Source organism: Patagioenas fasciata, chromosome 3 (genome assembly GCF_037038585.1).
Source record: "Patagioenas fasciata isolate bPatFas1 chromosome 3, bPatFas1.hap1, whole genome shotgun sequence".
In the NCBI taxonomy this organism is placed as follows: Eukaryota; Metazoa; Chordata; class Aves; order Columbiformes; family Columbidae; genus Patagioenas; species Patagioenas fasciata.
This window is the reverse complement of record NC_092522.1, coordinates 82,165,443-82,186,012: the sequence shown is the minus strand read 5'-3', so window position 1 is coordinate 82,186,012 and position 20,570 is coordinate 82,165,443. Positions and strand designations below refer to the sequence as shown.

At 36.2% G+C, this 20,570-nt stretch overlaps 1 protein-coding gene across 4 annotated transcripts in view; it reads right to left on the bottom strand.

The window, feature by feature from the left end:
- Nucleotides 1-20,570, bottom strand: part of ASCC3 (activating signal cointegrator 1 complex subunit 3) — a 263,881-nt gene that overhangs the window by 231,703 nt on the left and 11,608 nt on the right. For all 4 annotated transcript variants that reach the window (XM_065835259.2, XM_065835258.2, XM_071806703.1 and 1 more), the window contains exons 2-4: nucleotides 18,389-18,532; nucleotides 17,416-17,566; nucleotides 13,991-14,574 (exon numbers count right to left, since the gene is read on the bottom strand). In XM_065835259.2, coding sequence (XP_065691331.2) covers nucleotides 13,991-14,574; nucleotides 17,416-17,566; nucleotides 18,389-18,478 — 825 coding nt within the window. In that variant the 5' untranslated portion in view covers nucleotides 18,479-18,532. The remainder of the gene's footprint in view (nucleotides 1-13,990; nucleotides 14,575-17,415; nucleotides 17,567-18,388; nucleotides 18,533-20,570) is intronic.

The following is a 20,570-nucleotide window of genomic DNA, read 5'->3' as shown; positions in this document are numbered from 1 at the left end:
AACAGAGCTGTATACTTCTGATTTAAAAAAAGAAGGCCACAACTGAAAAAAGAAGAAAACTGTATCAAAAATAACTGAATTATTTTCTCTATATGAAAAGGAAGCAGGTAAACTCTATGGTCAAGAATTATGAGACCCAAGCTTTGTATTACCTGAATATGAAATTCTCAGTAATTTTAATAAAATTACAAAGAGAAGAATATGAGCTTGAAAAGCCAGCCTCATGCCAAGTTAGAAGCTTTGATGATAAGATAAAGATAAAACACCACAGGGGTGATTCACATATGCCTGTACTTTCCCATAATGGGTACTGCTTTTATGAACTAGGTAATGGGGAATAAACTTTGTGACATGTTAATTTGTTACAGCTAGAAAGTCCTTCTACTGAACAAAGGGAAGAGTCACTTTGCCACTTGAAACCAAACATGTTTTAGGAGATAAATTGCTCTGTCATGAAAATACCTGGGAAGCAAGGGTACACAAATGCACAAAAATAAAGACAATGTTATAATTTCATGATACATTAAGGAAAATGCAGATTAAGTTATATCAACATAGTATCACATCCCAAGTTTTTAACTGGTGTTGCATTAACATAGCAATGAACGTTTGAATTAGTTGGTTTTAAGTCAAAATGGATGTTAAGCAGCAGTTTTTTGAACTATTCTCCCAAAGGAGCCTCCCTACTTCTTTATGAATTTTAACCAAGAAATAATTTCTAAAGACAGCTTGAATTTTGTTAATTTTCTACTATGCAAATAAATTCCTATAGTAAACCTATCTGATGGTTACTAAGAGACAAATCTAACAAATTAATTTTAGTCAACATTTATATGAATGTAATACAGCAGCAACAGAAATTCAGTCTGTCCTTAGGAAAGATCCCTGGCAAAAGTCTTCTAAGTTGTCCAAGTACAAAAGAGGAGACACACTGAATTCAGAGAAGTTTGGAGATGAAATTTCTGGTTGACTTCAGGAGGAACATAAGCAAACAGTAACAGAATAATGTGAACTATTACAAAATTACTCTGACCATGATCACTTGCTGTTCTTTCTTATGCCTGACACAAAAGGACTCAGAAATCCAACTACTAGGTATTACTCTTCCATGATACTAAAACTTGGGATTCATAACCATTTCTAAACATCCAGGCAAGGATCCTAGATAGGTTTCCTAAATGAATAGCTAACTTTATGATCACTAGTAGATTAGTAACAATCACTAATAAGGCTGGTTGAAGAGCTCTCCAGAAGCAAAAGATGAGCATTTCTGGAAGTCAGGTAAGTACTTCCATTTCCTTCTGCCACAAAAAATAACCTATTTATAAATTTCTGAAGTGCCTTATAAAGTTTTTAGATAACATTTTAGCCGTTACTTCAGACTTCGTTTGATACTGAAAAAAAATAAACACATATACATATATATATATATACCAAAGTAACGGTGGTTCAGTTAGCTATTCCCTATACAAAAATGGATATTGAATGTTTATTGAAATAATAATGATGAAATCCTGATTTTCAGTGTCTGCTTAAAGCCCTCACAGGTAACTGAACTTCCATGTCCAAACGGAGCAATTGGGTAACTTAGAGCATCCTGAAGAACATCTCACAAAAAGGAGAACACTGCTCTGTGTGTAACAGTTCTGAGAGTTGATGCTCATGCACATTTCTTGTAACAGGGAAAACTGCTCAGATACTGCAAAAGCTATGCTAGCACTGGAAACAAACTCACCTAGAATCTGAGAGTTAACTGAAACTCTTGGTCAGATTTTTCCTCACTAAGAACAGCCAATATTTACAAAGCGTTTGTTTCATGCTGCCAGTCTATTGCTATCCTCTCCCTCTCTCAGAGTGCCTTTTCCTGCAAGCCACAGTCCGTCAATGCATTACTCCCACACTAAATATGTTTGTACTACTGCTGCTTCTTCACATCAAGCCAGACTGGCAATTATTTTCTCATATTTCATTTCCTCAGGTTTCCATGCTTTATTTCACAGGTTACTTTCTATACGATAGACCTCCTGTGAACTCTTCCAATTTTTTAGCAACTCCTATATTTAGCAATGATGAAGTCATCTTCTCAAACTGCTTTGTCTATCGATATCATGTCTATATTAACACATTCTCCTCTTAAGATCAACTGTGAAATGTAACACTGAAAGTATGTGGCAGCGCTTACAAGGAAAGTCTTTACAATGAGATACAAACATACAGATGTTGATGTTTATTTTACATTTTCTGGTTCTGGCTTTTTTGGGGGTTTTGTTTGTTTTATTTAAATATCTACATAACTAGATGCATATTTTATATTTTCAGCATCTGCATTTTTTTAAAATAATGCCAGTTTAACTAGCATGCAGGATATTTAACATTTGATTACTTTGAGTAATGAAAGTAGTTAGTCCTTATTCCAAAATTCCACTTGAAAATCCCTTCACTCAACTAAATTCCAGAGTTTTATTTCATTCTTTAATTAACATTAAGAAGGAAAGGTTTAATGACTTCTACGTAACAAAAGAAAGTACCACCATTTTTTGCTGTTCTTACACATAGCCTCTACAAACCTCATTTCCACAAACTTAGGTCTTAAACATTATGGAGCAATGAATTATAATAATATATAACTATTTATATAATATATTTAGACTATATATAATAAAGCATAATACAAGATGCTGAAGCACAGAATGCCTTTGTTGCTTTCTGCAGAGTCCATGCCTGGCTTCAGCACGGCATTAACATGTTAAGTTTAAAGGCCTGGAGAACTTGTATAGCATGACAGAAATATACACCTGAGACACTCCAGTTTGGCATTAAATATCCAAGATTTTCTCTGTACTAATGAGTTTCTGAAAGCTGATTCACAACATCTTTTGTCTCTTGTGATAAATAACTAAGTTAATAAACATGACAGATCATAAAAAACAGTTCATGCTCTAAAATACGCTGCTTAGTCAAAGTTTTTATGACAAAAAAATCATGTAATTTAATCCTATTTTCCATTTTGAAAAAAAAAAAAGAGGTTGCAGTATGACTACCCCTCTGCTCACATGAGCATTCAGTTTTTGCTAAATGTTTGATGTAGTCATTACAATATCTGCTTATATTAGTTGTTCAAGACTATTTTACCAACAGTGTAAAATTCAATCAACTAGTTTAAATCAGGAAAGAGTAGTTAACCACTGAGTGTGTAACTAGATATCCAGTTCCTCTGTGGGAAAGTCGCATAAAAATGAAACTGCGACGTAACATGAAAGCTTTTCTAAGTGTCAAAAATTTCCAGAACCACATAGAAATACATGTTAGTGCAATCATATTTTGTAATGGCGTTATTTTACTGGTCGTGCACGTAAAATAACAGCTATGTGTATATACAGTTCAGAAATCACCTCTGTAAAAGAAGCTAAAACCATAAGCACAGAATAAGACTAGTAAAAACAGAGCTCTTTTGAAATCAAGGACAAATCCACTTAATGTAATGATTTGAGTATTTTATCCTAGAGGTTTTGTCTTTACACTTCCACATGTTTAATTATTATTTCAAAATATATTCAATTTTTGCATTTCTTTCACTTTGGACAATCTCATGAGCCATTTCAACACTGACTTCAGTTTCTGGCCAATTTAATTCTCTCATTCACTAACAAGCTGTACTGTTTACTTATGCCTCAGTACATCATGCTATTTACTGTATTTCAAAACGTGTTTCCCACAACACTTCTTATAAAGATTATATACTAAAACTACTTATATTAGCCTCAAGTTCTGCTAAATTGCATTTTGACACCAAAGTTGTCTTTCTCCACCTAATAATGGCTTGATGAAAACTGTGCAGGGAAAACAACAGCCTTGCACTGGGCTCTTACAGCATCTTTGGTTCTGCTTCAGACAACTCAGAAAAGCTGCAGCTGGGAGTTCTAAGCCTGAAGAACAGCAGGTTATACAGAAAAGCCAAGCTTTGGCTCTGACAGGGAACAGAGAAATTTCTGTGAGTACTGAAACATGTGTCATTAGACTGATGTGCCAAGCTAGTGAGAAGTAAAACTGCATTTCCAAGAGCAGAACATCCGTATTTGATATTTGGAGGAGTTAACCATTTGCAAAGTCCAGTATCATCACTATACACAGCACCAAAAAGCTGACGTTTCATGTCATATTTCGCTCAAGGAAAGAAATCTCCTTTCACACCTGCACACTGCACTTTTCTGATGGAGAAGGTCAGCTTGTAACTAGGGGAATGGCTATGCAGCATATGCAAACAAGCTCCATTTGCCTCTGAGACAAGCCAAACTGTTAGTCAAATATTGAGCCAGAGCCAATTGTACTGTGCACAGATAATGCAGCCTGTTTCTCTAAAGCATCTCTCTTGGAGCCTGCACAGTATGTCAGAAGAATGATCTCAAAACTACACCTGAGCACCACACAAATCTGCAAAAAACAAAACATTGAAGTACTTTTCACAGTCAGTATTATAATGAGAACTGTGAAGAGTTCAGAGCTTTTAATATAAATTACATATTTGGACCACTCAGACTCTCCATACAGACCTGAGAATTGTTAAACTCAATTCAGGTTTAGAAATAAGAGTTAAATGTTTCTCAGGTCAAGCTTTTGGATACTAATATCCAGAACATGTAGTTTTTATTTGTAAAATGTAACAATAAAGTTCTGACTACTCTTGAAAAAACAAAACAAAACAAGAAGTACAGAGAACAGTGTCTGCAGTGACAAACAGTTCACTAAGTCACTACTAGGAAACAAAATCTACACACACTTTCTTAGTCTTATTCTGAAATAATGTGATTTTGTGCAATGCTGACAATGCTCTTCCATTTCCTTACCTGAAGTAGTGAGCAAGTGTGTGCAACCTGTAGGGATTCAAAAATCCTTTTGTAGCTGGTTTGCATTATAAGCTCTAAAATAGGCTCTTTCCTGTTGAACTGTATTTCAATGTCATTTCACAGTGTCTTAGCTTACACTTGAAACGAATTTAAATGTTCACATAAATAATGTTAGGCTTTTAAAGGATGTTAGAAATTTGGTAAGGTAAATTAAGACTGTATGTATGTTCTCTTAAGAGAATAATGACCATTACAAATTCCTGTTTAATGCAGGAAACTAAATGAATGATTTCTCTGAACAACAAATGCCCATTATTTATGGATACCTAATTTAGGAGGCCAATTTAAACATCTGAAATCAAGGTCACTTTAAAAACCTAACTAAGATTACTTGCAACACAAGGACTATTTATTTCCTGTATGCCATAATTCATTAATTAAGTTACACATAAGGTTAAAATAGAAGTACTCAAAAGGCCCACTCTGCTTATTTATTATGAGATTCTACTAACAAGGAAATTGTTAGAAAACAAATTTTTTAACTTAAATAAAGAACATTTTATGGTAAAGAATATTTTATGCTTGATTTGAAGGCAATAAATTAACGAGAAAAAGTGAAAACCTAAGTTAATACAGAATTAGGGGTAAATATAATGGGATAATTTTCTCAAATTACTTCTATTTATTCAGTTGAATTGACAGAACCACAGAATGGTTGAAGCTTGAAGGAACCTCCAGAGGTGATGTAGTCTCCAGTGCTGAAGACTATACAACTTACCGAGCAAAGTGCTCCTGTGTCTGATTACCCTCACAGTGACAACAACTTTTATGTTGACATGGAACATCCTGTATTTCAGTGTACACCCTTTGCCTCTCATCCTGTCACTGGATATCAGTGACATGAGTCTGGCTCCATCTTCTTCACTCCCTCACCTCCTGAGCCTTCCCTTCTCCAGGCTGAAGAACCACAACTCCCTCAGTCTCTGTGTGTAATGTCAGACACTCCAGCCTCTTCATCATCTCTGTGGCCCTTCACTGGACTCAGTCCAGTATGCCCATTCTGGACACCACCCTAGAGCCTTCAGATTTTATTTGTTCATCTTAACACCCAAAATAGGGCAATAATGTATAAAAGTGTGATGTTAATGAAGAAAGCCTAACATTTAAATAATAACAACACATAGTTTTCATAGCTTTTGCTCCGTGCTGCTTGCCTTCCTCCCCATTTTATAAGCAAAATGAAACAAGCATAGCTAAGAATAAATTCATATTATTAATAGAGTTAAAACAAGCATAGTTGATTACATGGATTCTCCAGAATAAGCGAGGAGCACTGATCAGTCCAGACACACATTTTCTCATGATCAAACTATCACATGAAATGGATAGTTTGGAACAGGCTGCCCAGAGGGGTTGTGGAGTCTCCCTCTCTGGAGGCATTCAAGATCCACCTGGAGACATTCCTGTGTGATCTGCTCTGGGTGAATCTGCTTAAGCAGATGGGTTGGACTAGATGATCTCCAGAGGTCCCTTTCAACCCCAACCATTCTGTGAAATGCAGTATCGCCATTGCATCACCAGTTTTTAATCATAACTTTTTAACTTCAGGGGTGGGATGCAGTGAGGGATGAAGCTTTGTTCAAATAAGAGGGGACATCATCAGATAAAGTAAGTGATGGTAATCCAAGAACTGTGGGGCTTTTTGAAAGATAATCACAACAGATGAAGGTGATATTTAGCCAGCCTCACAAAAAAATCTCCCACAAGTACTATAAAACACTAGGTGTGGTTTCCCCCTCAAAAAAATCCAAACACAACAGTAAACTTTATCCAGGAAAATTTAATGGGTCTTATCTCCTTCATCAACCCATCAATTTATAGAGTAAGATACTATCCAATATTAATATGGATATCAGAAATTAATTCAGCAGCCAGTATTAAAAAGAAGCATATAGGCTTTCTATGTTGTAAAGAAATATACATCTTTCTATAGTATCCATGAGATACACAATAAAAAGTTTCCTGGGGGGTGGGGGAAAAAAAAAAAAAAATCATCTGTATGTAAAAGGCTTGGGAAAAAATATATCTTCCATTGACTGCTGAGCTCTACAGTTTCCATTCTGATCATAATTAACAACACCGACCAGTCCTGTTTTACCATGAATGACGTGCCATGTGACTTGCAAGCTGCGGTGTGAGGCTGCTACTTCTATTGTCAAATCTGTCCATTATGTTTTGGTTTAAACATGAAAAAATTCTAAAAAAGTGTCATTGCTGCAGGCTGAAGTATACACAGTTTTGGGAATATTACTTAGTTTTTAAGTATCAGGAAAACACACTGAAATCCAAGTTTCTCTCACTCAGGAAGAGACTCAATCTGTGAATACCTTTTATTTTCTTTTATTAAACAATAGTTGCAGTTAAAGAAAAGTTTTATATGTGAATTTCCTTCTTATAAGGAACTGTGTGGGCTTCTAGAAGGTGGTGACGCTATACTAGATTTGACTGGGTAGATTGGAAACACTTCATAAAGGGGAAAAAACAGAGGAAAAAAACAAAGGCAAACCAAACTCACCTCCTTCTATATGTTTCTTTAATTTATTTGCTCATGTGCCTACATCAGGGAATAATTTTAATGTCTTGTGCTTTGAAAGTATCCAGGCCTGTTTTCCATTCTGCAGACCAGCTGACTTTGCCATCTAGGTCCCTGACTATAGCACTAATTTCTCTTCTGAAAGGGAAATTGACTCTTAATAATTAAGAGTGTTAATTACTGACCTGTTACTTTAATTCATTTCAATTTTAAAATTTAAATTCAAATTTGTCACTGGTTAAAGAACTACATTTGATTTGGGATACAAGGATAAGGTGGTTAAAGAGAAAGGAGTATGGATACAAAAATGATCACATCAAACACAGGAACACAATTCAGAGAGCTCACAGTTCTCACAGCTTGAGTACAAGATAATAATTCATAAATCTTCAAAATGTGACACATGAAATTGTAGGTCAAGGAATACACATCTACAAGTGCAATAACACTGTGGATAAGAAGAATATAAATATGATTGGAGAAGAGTTAAAAGAATATATTTAAAAAATAAAGACAGGTAGGTACCTGGAAAATGGCATAAATGTAGCATACGCTTACTGATGATACATTACTTGGTTTAACACTTCATTAATCTAGAAAATGAATAAATAGCAGGATTCTCACATCTGGACTTCATTTAAAACATTGCCATTTTCCACACGAGGACTTGTTAAATTCATGGAGATAAGCATTAATAGAAGAATTAAAGTTGTCAAGTAACTGCCTGAAGGGTAAATGAAAGGAAAGGCAGTGTTGAAAAGGCATAGCATCATCTGCAAAAAAAAGTCACAAGTGCAATTCTTTGATGACCATTTTTTAAATTGGTTTAAGAAAAGAAAAAAAAAAAAGAAAAGATTACTGAAGCACAGGAACAGTGACCATAAAACCAGCCCTGAAAAAAAGCTAAAAAGGAGATAACAAGGGTTCATTTTAACCACCCAGGCAACAAGACTCTGGAGCAGTCTTGAGGGGAGAAGTTGAGACAAACTTTCCCACATTCTTTTATTAATTGAGTCTTCCTTAGTTTAAGATACTGTATCACTGACAGAAAAGGTCCCTTCCAGATTCTGTGAAAGTTTAAACAGATTTTGTTTTCCTTTACTCTTTTGTGCTTCTTTTGCAGAAGGGCTGGTGGCAGACACAGAGGAGCTTCCTGCCAGTTCGTTAAATTGACAAATTAGTTAAGTTCCTCTTGTTCTTGATCCCAAGAGGATTTACAAGTTCACCCAACAAAGCCTACTGGCAGACATTTGTGATGGGATTAGAATTGGGCAACAGAAACAATGCAGATTAAGTCAAGCAGGGGGAAAAAAAAAATCATTATATTGCCACCACTGACAAAGGCAGCTGAAGAAAAGTTACAGGCAGAAGCCTGAGAGAGAACAGAGTTCCACATAGCAGAGCCATGGGAAAACTGTCTAAAAGCTCATTGCCACATCAAGCGTTCAGACACACACAAACACCACACTGAAAAAAATCCTACTTAATGAAACAACAAAATAATCTATTAAATTCCACTCTGAAAGAAGCACGGAAAGAACAGAGTCTCAGTAATATAGCTGTAATCTTCTGGCTCTAATGATGAGTGTATTACTGGATGGATCTATTAAGGAGTACATATAGGAAGAGGGGCTGCCCAACTCCTGACCTCCCCCTTTTTTTTTTCCCATCATGTAAAAGCTGTATTATTCCACAATTCATACTTTCCTGATTTCAGGTCTACTTCAGTTTGAAAGGCATGTTTTTGACCCTTGAAGGAAGGATTCAGCACCTTCAAACTCCACATTACCACCTTTTGGTCTCTTGCTGGTTTTCATCACCTGAACATTCTCAGGTGCTTATCACAACAAGGAAAAAGCCATATCTTACTTTTTCAGTAGGAATGATAATGAATTATTCTTAGAAATGAAATAAAAAGGAATGTTTGTTTCCCACTATGACAGTTTTCAATATAGCTAGATTGCATTTAACTAAGGGAAGCCCTAGATGCTATAGTTTGTGGACATGTTACCTTTTAATTCGGAGAGCTGAAGACAGTCACAAGTGCAAAGGAGACAAAAGAATCCTAAGCAGTAAACTTTTTGTGTCTTATTTTATAGGCAAATAAATGTATCATGTATAGAGATAAGTAAATATATGTACTACTCACATAATATTCAAACTACCACTTATTATGTAATTTTGTTGAAACACTTCTGTTTCACTTCATAGCCTAGTGTTGTTCTAGTCATTTATACAGCATTTAACATGATTTTGTCTGGGAAACACCACCAAATCTAACAGGCTGAATGATATTAAAGTTTCTTAATTTTATTTGGGCAATGTTCTTCCCTTGGCCTGAGATGAATAATAAATCACACATTTTTTCATAATCTGTGCAGTATAAACTAGTCCTTAACACAATTCTGATTGCATTTCCGTTTTTCCTCTAGTTATTTTATCTCTATAGGAAATTTCTTCCTGTTTTGTTACAATAAAGGAATAATGCACCTCTCCATTAGTGTAGAAATAGACATAAATAAAATTCAGAAAATTTTTGCAGATAAACTATGACAAAAGTTCACACAAGACAGACAGACACTCTCTGAGAGCAGCACAGTGTAACCTAAGAGGGACTGAACTCCTCCAACCTCTTCCTCACTATCTTGGGCGAGCTTAGGTGGTAAGGTTGCTAAAAAGCTCTCAAATGCCTCAAGTGCTCATTCTGAAAGCACCATATACTAGAAACTGAGTACTTGAACTGAAGAAAGCACTGCATACTAAGTTTTAATAAAAAACAATAATAAAAACTCACTACAGTTATTGGAAAAAACTCAGTAGTTTGTCATTAGCTTTTTCTTGTTTTTTAAAATAATGGTCTTGTTACCACATCATTACCATTTCATACTCATCAACGAAATCTGACATACAGTAAAAAGCACGCTCCAGTAGCTGTTGTTTAGCTTTACTAGACTTTATGTCCCCAATGAAAAGCACATGTCCTAAACACTTAGAAAAATCTAAGTTATAACTCCCATATCACTCCAAGCATAAGAATCAATTTTCCTCTAATTAAGAGTCACCAGTGATGTGCCAGATAAACAAACTGTCCCAAAGGAAGTGTGGAATTTTCTTAAACAATGAAAACAAAGTATTTCTTCTACCTCACCAACCTCTTTAAACATAAACCACACAGTGCTGGAGAAAGAAGCTCATTTCAATTCCTTGTAGGGTTAATTAAGTAGATAAGAACCTAAATAGCATACATGTGTGTGCCTATACATACACTGAAAAAAAAAAAAAGAACACAGAATGTCACGCCTGAAATGATCTAAGAATGCTCATATTCTTAGTGTAATCTGGAATCTTAATAAGCTTTGCTGAAGGATCATTAGTGGTGTCCACTCGCCAATATCCTCACCACCAGCATGTTCTTTTCTTGTTTAATAATAAATAAACAGTCGTATGTTCCTAAACAGAATAGTCATAGCGTGTTTCAAAATACGAAAATGTGTTTTATAGCTCTGGATTTTATTTACAAAGAACTATCCTTTCATATCAATAGTTCTTCTTTTCTTGGTTTATAGAAAGAACTCTGTAGAGCAAAAAGACTTTGTCATGTATGCATCACCACAATTAATGTAAGATTTTCAGTATGCATGATAAATCACATACTTTTTACACCATCTCATATGTCAAATGTATGGTCTACTTCTAGAACTGGGTTATCTTCAGGTCTAAAAGCCCCATCTGCTGTTACTGATGCCAGCAGCAAAATTGCTTTAATAAAAAAATTAAAAAAAAAAAAAAATTCCCTAAGTAATGGCAAAGTCCAAAGCCCAGAAAAAAATTTCAAGTCTACTCTACCACTTAACTACTCTTACAGAAAACACAATACAAATGCCAGTTAGCTTTTAACAAAAGGTGATCAGGTTCAAATTAGTCTTACTCCTCTGCCTGGCCCGTACATTGTGCAAAGAACAATGAATTAATAAATAATTGCAATGAATTGATAAATAATTACCAAGGGCAAGTGTCAGATTTTGCACCTGGGACACAGCAACTCTCACTGTACACAGACTAAGGAACAAGATGCTGGAGAACAGCTTCACAGAGAGGGATCTGTGGGTTCTGGTTGACAGCAAGTTGAACAGTGTGCCCTGGCAGCCAAGAGGGCCAACCGTGTCCTGGGGTGCATCAAGCACAGCATTGCCAGCCGGGCGAGGGAGGTGATTGTCCCGCTCTGCTCTGGTGTGGCGTCACCTGGAGCACTGTGTGCAGTTCTGGGCACCACAGGATAAAAAAGATATTAAGCTACCAGGGAGTGTCCAGAAGAGGGGTACGAAGTTGGTGAAGGGTTTGGAGAGGAAGCCACATGAGGAGTGGCTAAAGTCACTTGGTTTGTTCAGCCTGGAGGAGACTAAGGGGAGACCTCATGGTGGCTACAGCTTCCTCACATGGGGAGGAGGAGGGGCAGCCGCCAAACTCTTCTCTTTAGTGACCAATGACAAACCCAAGGGAACGTCAGGAAGATGTGCCAGGGGAGGTTTAGGTTGGACATCAGGAAAAGGTTCTTCACCCAGTGGGTGGTGGAGCACTGGAACAGGCTCCCCAGGGAGATGTCATGGCCCCACGTCTGACAGCGTTCAAGAAGAGACTGGAGAATGTTCTTGGACACACGACATGAACTGTGGGGTTGTCATATGCACGGACAGGAGTTGGACCCGATGGTCCTTATGGGTCCCTTCCAACTAAGGACATTCTGTGATTCTGTCAGTCTAAGATTGTTGCAAGGAAAGGCAACGTGGGGGCCAAACGGGGAGAATTTTTTTTTAATTACTAGGAGTTCTTAAAAATCCAAAGTAAGATGCCTGTGTCAGACACTCAAGGAAGAGAATCCTATCCTCTCTCCAGTAACACAAAGAAAAGGACTTACTCTTGCTAAATCTGCAGAAAGGTATGTGTACATTGGAAAGTAAACCACTTTTTCATATGATCAAATTAAAAGTGCTATAAATCCATCAAAACAGAAAATTTGCCAGAAAACATTTGTTCCAAAAACCAAAGGAAAGGATTTATTGGTGATCTACATAAAAACTGACAGCTTGCACTTTCTGCCAATTGATTTAGCAATTCATTATGATCATAGAATTGCAAAATAAAGTTATTTCTTCTTGCTTCAAGTGAAAGGCTTCAAGTATTTCCTTTCACGTTTTACAAATTAAACTTAGGTATTAAACAGGCATTATGCAGAAGTATGGAATTATGTCTGTATACTTTGTGACTATATCTGAAAAGTCTTTTGCTGATGTAGAAAATAAACCCCTTTATCTCTGTACAGTTAATAAACTTCAGGTCTCTATGGCAAATGAACGTAATCTTTTTCATGTTTCATTCAGCATGCAAGTTTCTTTAACTAATCTCCTTCTCCAAGACCTGTTCAGTCTTCTTTGCAAACATGCATGAAAGTGTTATCTTTCAAATATATTTTAATGCAGTAGAAATTAGATCAGCTTCCCCATATATGTACATTTAGGTTCTCAAATTAGAAGAAGTTTATTAAAAAAAAAAAAAAAAACAAACACAAAACCAAAAAACCCACCAAAAATAGCTCAAAGGACAGCCAAAATGTGGTCTACTTACTATCAAACAAAACAAGAACGTGACTTCAGCATTACACAACAGACATCAATATATAGTTAGCTAAATCTAAGATTAAATATTCAGGTCCTCTTCTCTAACACTTAATGTTTTTGTTACGAAGAATAAAATCTGCAACTATAATGGAAAAATTCACTGTCTGTCACAAGATTGTCTATCACCAGTTGTATCTCTATAGCAAATTTTCAAAATGTAAAGTCTTTCTGAAAAGTTACTTTGACAATTCAAGTAGGAAAAGCAGGGCAAGTAGGAAAAATAAAGCAAATATAACAGAAAAGTGCACAGGAAGAAGCAATTAGCAAACTGCAGGAATTCTTTCCCAATTTCATTGAAAAACAGTTCTTTCTTGCCTAGATTCATGCAACCATCTCTCCTGCACATGCCTGGAAAGCCTCTTCACCAGCCTTTAATCATAACCTTCCCCTTTCCACCACTGCAACTATCCTTGAACTCCAGCCTCTCGGCAGCTCTTCCCTCTTGCTCAAGTTTTCTCTGCCCTTCTTGTGATAAGCCCTCCTCCTTATCAAAAGAGAGAGGAGGAATATGACAAAGTTTTAAAGCAGCACCTCTTGCGCAGTCCTCCAAGTTTCCTTCCAGCAACTGGAAGGCTCTGAAACTAGAGATGGAACATGTGCGAGAAAGTTAAGTTTGGTTTGGCTTTGCAAGTTCTCACACTTCTATACAGTAGCTTAAACTGGTAACTGCTTAAAAACAAAGTATGGAGAAGCTGAGTAAATGGAAAAAAAAAAAATAGCCTGTCTTATGGGAGAATATATTCACATAAAGTTCATGCTGCATCCATCTTCTGCCTAGACAACTCTTGGATAAATTATGTTGACATAATGCAATATGAAGTAATTTGATATTTGTGGAGCATTCAAATACATGCAGTACAGTTAATACACTACTGTACCTCATTTTGAAGTTCATCGCCACTTTTGCTAGAAGCAAGCATCTCGTACAAAGTACAGCAGAGGTCTTCTGTTGTTGGCCCTCCAGGGGTACCCCCTTGAGATTCATTCAGATACTTTCCAACTTCACACCATAAAAAAGAATCGTCTACTTTTTCCAAAGACTTGAGACCAGATTTCTCATCACAGTAATTCTCTAAGTGATTCAGCTGGTTATTCAGAAATTTGTTGTAATCTAAGCTTATAATTTTCTGCTCGTCGGCTTCACCATTCACAGGCAGCTCCTCAGAGTGATCCAAATCATGCATGTCAAATGAAAACACTATATTTTTACCGAAGAACACTCTGTTATCACAATTTTGCTCTTCAGCCATCTGCATGAGGGCTGTAAGTTGCTCTTCAGTGAAGTGAGAAGCAATCCGACATGTGGCATTACAAGCTGCAGTAGCAGATGATGATGGAAATGGCCCAAACATCTGCTTGATCGCTTTTGTCTCGTCATGGCCAACGCATTCTTTCCTGTGAAATGTCTTAAAGAGAAAAACAGCTCCGCTTTCAATTGCTTCTTGTCCATTTTCAGCTCCAACTGTTAACAAAACCAAAAACAAATGTAACTTTATACACTTCAAACTAATTCTCCTTCATTGCCTATAACACAACTGTATTCAATTTCTTGCTGCAAGTCTCATCAGAGATATGAAATGAAGACCATAACAGCAAGTAGCAATTGTTGCAAGGTACTGAAGTATAAAAGGCATACAATAATAAAGCATCTGTCTTCATTATCCTTGTACTTGCTAGAAATTCATATTAAGGATTACCAATGTTTTCATATCTTTCCAAATAAGAGGAAAAACTTGCCTGAGGTCTTAAACTCACAATAGCATATTTATGAGCCTTTTTAAGGTAACAAATTTCCACTTTGTATCAATTCACTGCCTAATCTGAATATTTGTAACAGACTAAGTGTACAGAATTCTGCTGGGTATTACTATATTATTGTAGTAGTTCCCAGTAGAATTACTACATTCTTGCAGTAATTCCCAATAGAATTGCTACAGAATGTGTGTCTGTGTTTGAAAAATTGCCCAAAGAAATTAAAGCAAATAAATGCATGAATTTAGATTGATATTCACAAAATATCATATTAAGCAAATAAAAAATATAGTATTAGAGAAAAACATGAATTTACCTCTTATACAAATATCTGCAAGGTACTCAAGGAAAACATAAGTAAAACCACCATATGAGAAACCTAAATGTCACTACTAACCAAGATTTGAAAAGTCATCACACAGAACAAAAAACACCCCAACCAACCAACAACAAAAACAGCCAGCACACTGGGGTTTTTGTTTGATTTATATGAGGAAACATACAATTTTTTTTAAGTTAAAATTTGTGTTCTAAAAAGTTGGGTAGGTTACTCTGACATTTTTAGTAGAATTAGCATTTCTTACAGGATTGCACAATTTTTACATCATCTTAAAAGCTTACTGTCGAGATTGACAAGCTGCTATTGTCCAGATGTGTTTACCTGGTCAATTCTTTAGTTACATTAAGGCAAAATTGTTACTTGTGACAATTTAACTTAGGTCATGTTTAACCCCAGCAGAAGTTTTGGTGGTTTGGTTGGTTGGTTGGTTGTAGTTTTGTTGTTTTGGTTTTTTGTTTGTTTTTGTTTGCCTTTTTTTCCCCCCACAATGTAACAGGAAAAAGTAAAAGAAATCCAGCATAAGCAGGTGTAACAAGGCTGAGTAACTGGAAACACAAAATACAAATGGATGTGCTTAAAGATTTAGTATTTCTGGCGAATTTCCCAATGGTGCACTTTGAAAAGCTAAAAAGTATATAGAGGAGACTGGAGGTGATATTTACAGGATAATTAGATAACTATGTGCAGAAGATACATGATAAAGATAAGTACACATACATATATGTAAATACATCTCAAAGGAAAAAGGTGGTTCAGCCTCCCTCTCAGCATTAGCTATATAGGAATTACAGAAAGAAAACCCCAGCATCTGGAAACTTACAGACTTAAGTCCAGCTGTATGAACCTCACTTAAAGGCACTTGTGTCAGAGTAGAAGTACATGTTATTAAAGAGCTATTGTACTGAAGGATTTGAGAAAAGCTTCTCAGGTTTACTATGTGCTAACTCTCCTTTGTTATCAAGAACTATTTGTGCAAGCATCTTTTTATAAAATCCTACCCATCCCCTCTGAACATAATGAGCCAGTCAAGGTGGCAAGAGATGCACTACTTGAAGCTACTCTTTCCTTTTTGTTTTTAAGCTAATCAGATCATTTCAGTAAGTGACATTTTCCCCATAAAGGAAATCAATATTACAGTATCTGTTGCCTAGGTTGAGATTCCATTTCCTTGAAACTAAGCTGAAAAACACATATAAGCAATTCCCTTTCCTTACTATACATTTCTGATGACGATGGTTGGAACAGTACTGTCAGTTCAGTTTGTGCCTCAGTCACCCTAATCCATTCTGGTTTGTGGCTCCATAACATTACACATCTTTATTCAGAAGTGTCAAAGCTGATGGTTTCTTTCTAACTTGTTCTAACTAAATAATCATGCATTTGTTTTCATTTGTTTTGTCCTCTCCACTCAATCAAATGAAATTTTACCACTATCACTTTCAAGTCTTTCAATTTGCTCTACCTACCCACCATACTCTCAATCTTATTACTTAGGGTTCTACTCAAGATATTTGAAACAAACAGAAAAGGAGAAAATACACCTACTAGACTGAAATGAAAAATTCTTAAATATGTGGCAGCTAGAATTGGAGCCATGTGCTCCATTTATGAGCTGATTAATTTAAATTCTGCTAACAGCACAAGCTGAATTAGTCTGTCAATCAAAAACTAAATATCCAATCAAACTAAGTTTTTACATTTTCTTTGCCATAATATATGTTCAGTTTTAAAAGCCTAGTTACAGATGAGTGAAATTTGTTATTTATTTATCTCCGCAACACTTCAAGCAGAAAACATACTTTACATTTTTATCTGCCTATGTAGCAGTCCAGTTTTTCACAATACCAATCACATGCGATTAGATAACACCAAGATTGTTCTCTTCACAGAGTACTGCCATTCCAAAAGAAGTTGCTGCTGCTTTTGCTCACTAAAGGTCAAACACAAACCATACCACGCACTACACAGGAATACTATCAAAAAGCAAGAATATCCACATTTTAAAATATAATTTTGTTGCTATAAGACAGAAAGCCAAACTGTGCATATACATAACAGGAGTTTCAAAGATATTTCAGGGCAAGACTGAAGTCAAGGTAGAACTAAAATTGTACCAGTATGCAAAGTATGTAGGCAGAAAGCAGCTTGAAATAAAACCAAACCACTTAACAAAACAGTCTATTATTAGACTGCTAGAGAATGAAAACATACCTATTTGTTTTGCAGCTTGTAATATAGTTTTTAAATCACCATTTACAGCTTGGTGTTCTTTTTTGTCCAAATTGTCATCAACAAACTTTATTATCTTCTTCCAAGTAAGATCAGAGTTCAGCAACTGTTCATGCAGTTTTGATCTTTTAGTCTGAAAACGCAAAATATTTGTGGTATTTTTACTTATTATTTCAAATTAGCATAGAGAGGTTCCTTTAAAATTAAACATCAGATATAAACAAAACAAAACCAAACCACACAACTCTTTCCAATTGCATTCAGTGAGTATGTAGTAACAATTGCAAGCAGTTTACCTGTCACCTGTTCTTTATACTCTTGTGCATAAGCAAGGAGGAAGACAGACACACACACACTCACTACTTTACTCTTTGCAAGCGAGAATTCTCTGTAAAGCCAAACTCTCGCAACTTCAAGAGATTTATGGCTCCCAGGATTCCAAATTTATTACATGTTACAGGTTCCCACAATGCATTTTTTGCTGTAATGTACTACTTCTTGGAAAAAAAAAAAAAAAAAATCTAAATTCAGTACCACTCAATTTATTTTAAACATCCCCCAGCAAGAATCCAAAGTGAACTTAATATTTGAAGGTAAATGTTTGGCTCCCCAGCTCTGCTAAGCTCACAGCTAAAAACATACCAGGCCAGTCCAACCTAAATAAGTTTCTGAAACACAAAGCAGCAGGGCCATAACAACACAGCCAAGTGACGCTGTTCACACAGCATGTCGTAACTGTAAGGGCCTAGCAGAAATCACAAAGTTACAGCAAAATTGACTCCGAGTGAGGACATTATGAAGGATTGCACAGGAAACTACACACACTCTGCCCAGTCTTGCTTGCCTGCTCTTATGAAGTAGCAAGTAAATTAAGTAAGCAAACAATTCTTGTTATATACACACTAATACTTTACAACCATGCTTTGGAAAAGGAAAAAAAAAAAAAAAGCTTTACCGTTAAGTCAGCTAATTCTTCACTGTAATCCTCATGTTTAGTGACATTTGAAAAGGAGCGTAAAGCGCCTGTAAGACGAGGCAAGGCCATCTGTTACTCATTCAGTGATCCATAGGATGAGAAAGTAAATCCCAGTTCAAGCACCTAGATGAGAACAAAACAAATAACATAACTTTGTTAGTGCTATAAATACAAACTCGCATCACAAACTTGAAAGACCTTTTTGAGCAAGGGGAACTTGGCTGGCACTTCAATTAAACAAGTTAAAAAAATAATTATCTCAAAACATTGATAATCAAGACTCAACAGAAGGAAGGTGAGGGGCACACAGTGTAGGCAAGACATGGTGACATGCAGAGGTCACTCAGGAGGTTCTTCTCTCTCCTCTCTAAAGGGAAGTTACCAGCAACAACGCAAAGTGGCAATCATTCCTTTAATACCACTAGCACAAGAGTATTACAGTGAATTCTATGTAGCTGAACTTTAGCTCCCAACAGCAATAAGTGATTACAACCCACGGGAAGATTTCCTCTGAACCAGCCCACGCTGGGACCCTTCAGGTCATTAACAGCCTCCGGCACTGATGCAGAGACATCCTTCTTGACAACTGCTTAGCCACTTCTAACCAGCAAAACAGACAAAGAAATTACAACAGGAAAAAAGAGGCTCATAATATATATAACACTGAAGTATTGTAAGAGATAAAAGTAGAAAAAGGGCTACCAGAAAGCCGGAAAAAAGTATGCTTTGGGATCACAGGGCTCTCTCCAGGAGTAGAGCCTAATTCTGCACACAGTCTTATTTCCTCTGTGAAACAAGCTCTATCTATACAGCAAAACACAGCTGTTCTCCAGCTGAATTTGTGCTCATTCCAAGGCTTTTACTGAAACTATCCTCAAAGTTGTTTAATTTCAAAAGGCGCCCACAGCTGAATTGTTTAATGAACTCTAATGCACAGCTACAGTTTCTGATGGTAGCAGATAGATAAAGATTTAGATTATTTTTTAAACAATTAATGATACTATTATGAACCTAATGATCTGCATCATTCTTAGCATGCCTGAAGATCATCGGCCATTCAGAATTTAAATAACCTAAAACAGAGTTAATAAAATGTCTTCTGTTCCCCCTCAACAGTCACATACCACAGAACTCTGTGCTTTAATCCAATTATCCTTAACGTTTCTCTTCATTTAATGACTGCATTTGTATTTTAGCTATCAATTTTGCAATACAGCACAAAGGCAAATCCAGATGCAGCATTTAAGTGACAGACAGAGAAATGTCACTGACTTGTCAGGTCTGCTTGTTTCCTGGCCTTGCATTAAGGTGCTTTTTGAGAAAAGCTATCACAACAGCTGATATTTTGGGGAAAAGTGTTATAACAATGAAGCTACAAAATGTGGAAATAGAAAATCTTTAACTGTGAAGGGGCTGAAGGTCATGTTCAAATTCAAGCCTAGAAGCAGAGCCAAGCAACACTGCTGCTTTTCAGCTGTTCAGTGGATATATGACATGAAGGTCACCCCAGCATAGCTCCTTGTGAAAACAGTGATCACTACAGCCACCATTATAGAAGTAACATGTCCAAAATTGAGGGAGTCTAACCCAACATTGTTTGAACCCAACAAAAAAGGCAAATCACTCTCATACTGCTCCAATGACAGCACTGACATTAGTTATTAAAGATCACTCCATTTTGCCAATTTATTTTATATCTACACTCAAATACCTTTTTCTATAGAACTATGGTCTTTTACAATAACATATAACAATGTAACTGTAACATTATTAATTGTCCTTTCTGAAACAACACACACAGTAATTTATGAAAGTTCAAACCCACTTTTTAAAAGTTCATTTTTCACATACACTTTTAAGAGATTTTTAAAGCATCTCCAGCAGGTGCAGTTGTTAAGAAATTGAGATTTAAAGGAGTGTTTCTTCCTCCTTTATCCATCAACTTAATAATATTTTCTGAGATTAAAAACACGGAGCCCCAGAGGACAAGTAAGGGCACAAGCCAAAAGCCAAATAGAGCCCCGAGGCTCTACAGTTAAGCACATATTAATAAACACTGCTCCACGGGTGTCTACATGCTTTCAGAGCTTGCCAGTCCCAGAGGGGTCTGGTTTGGCCGAGCAGCCGCCCAGGGTTTCTGCACCTCATTTACTGGCAAACT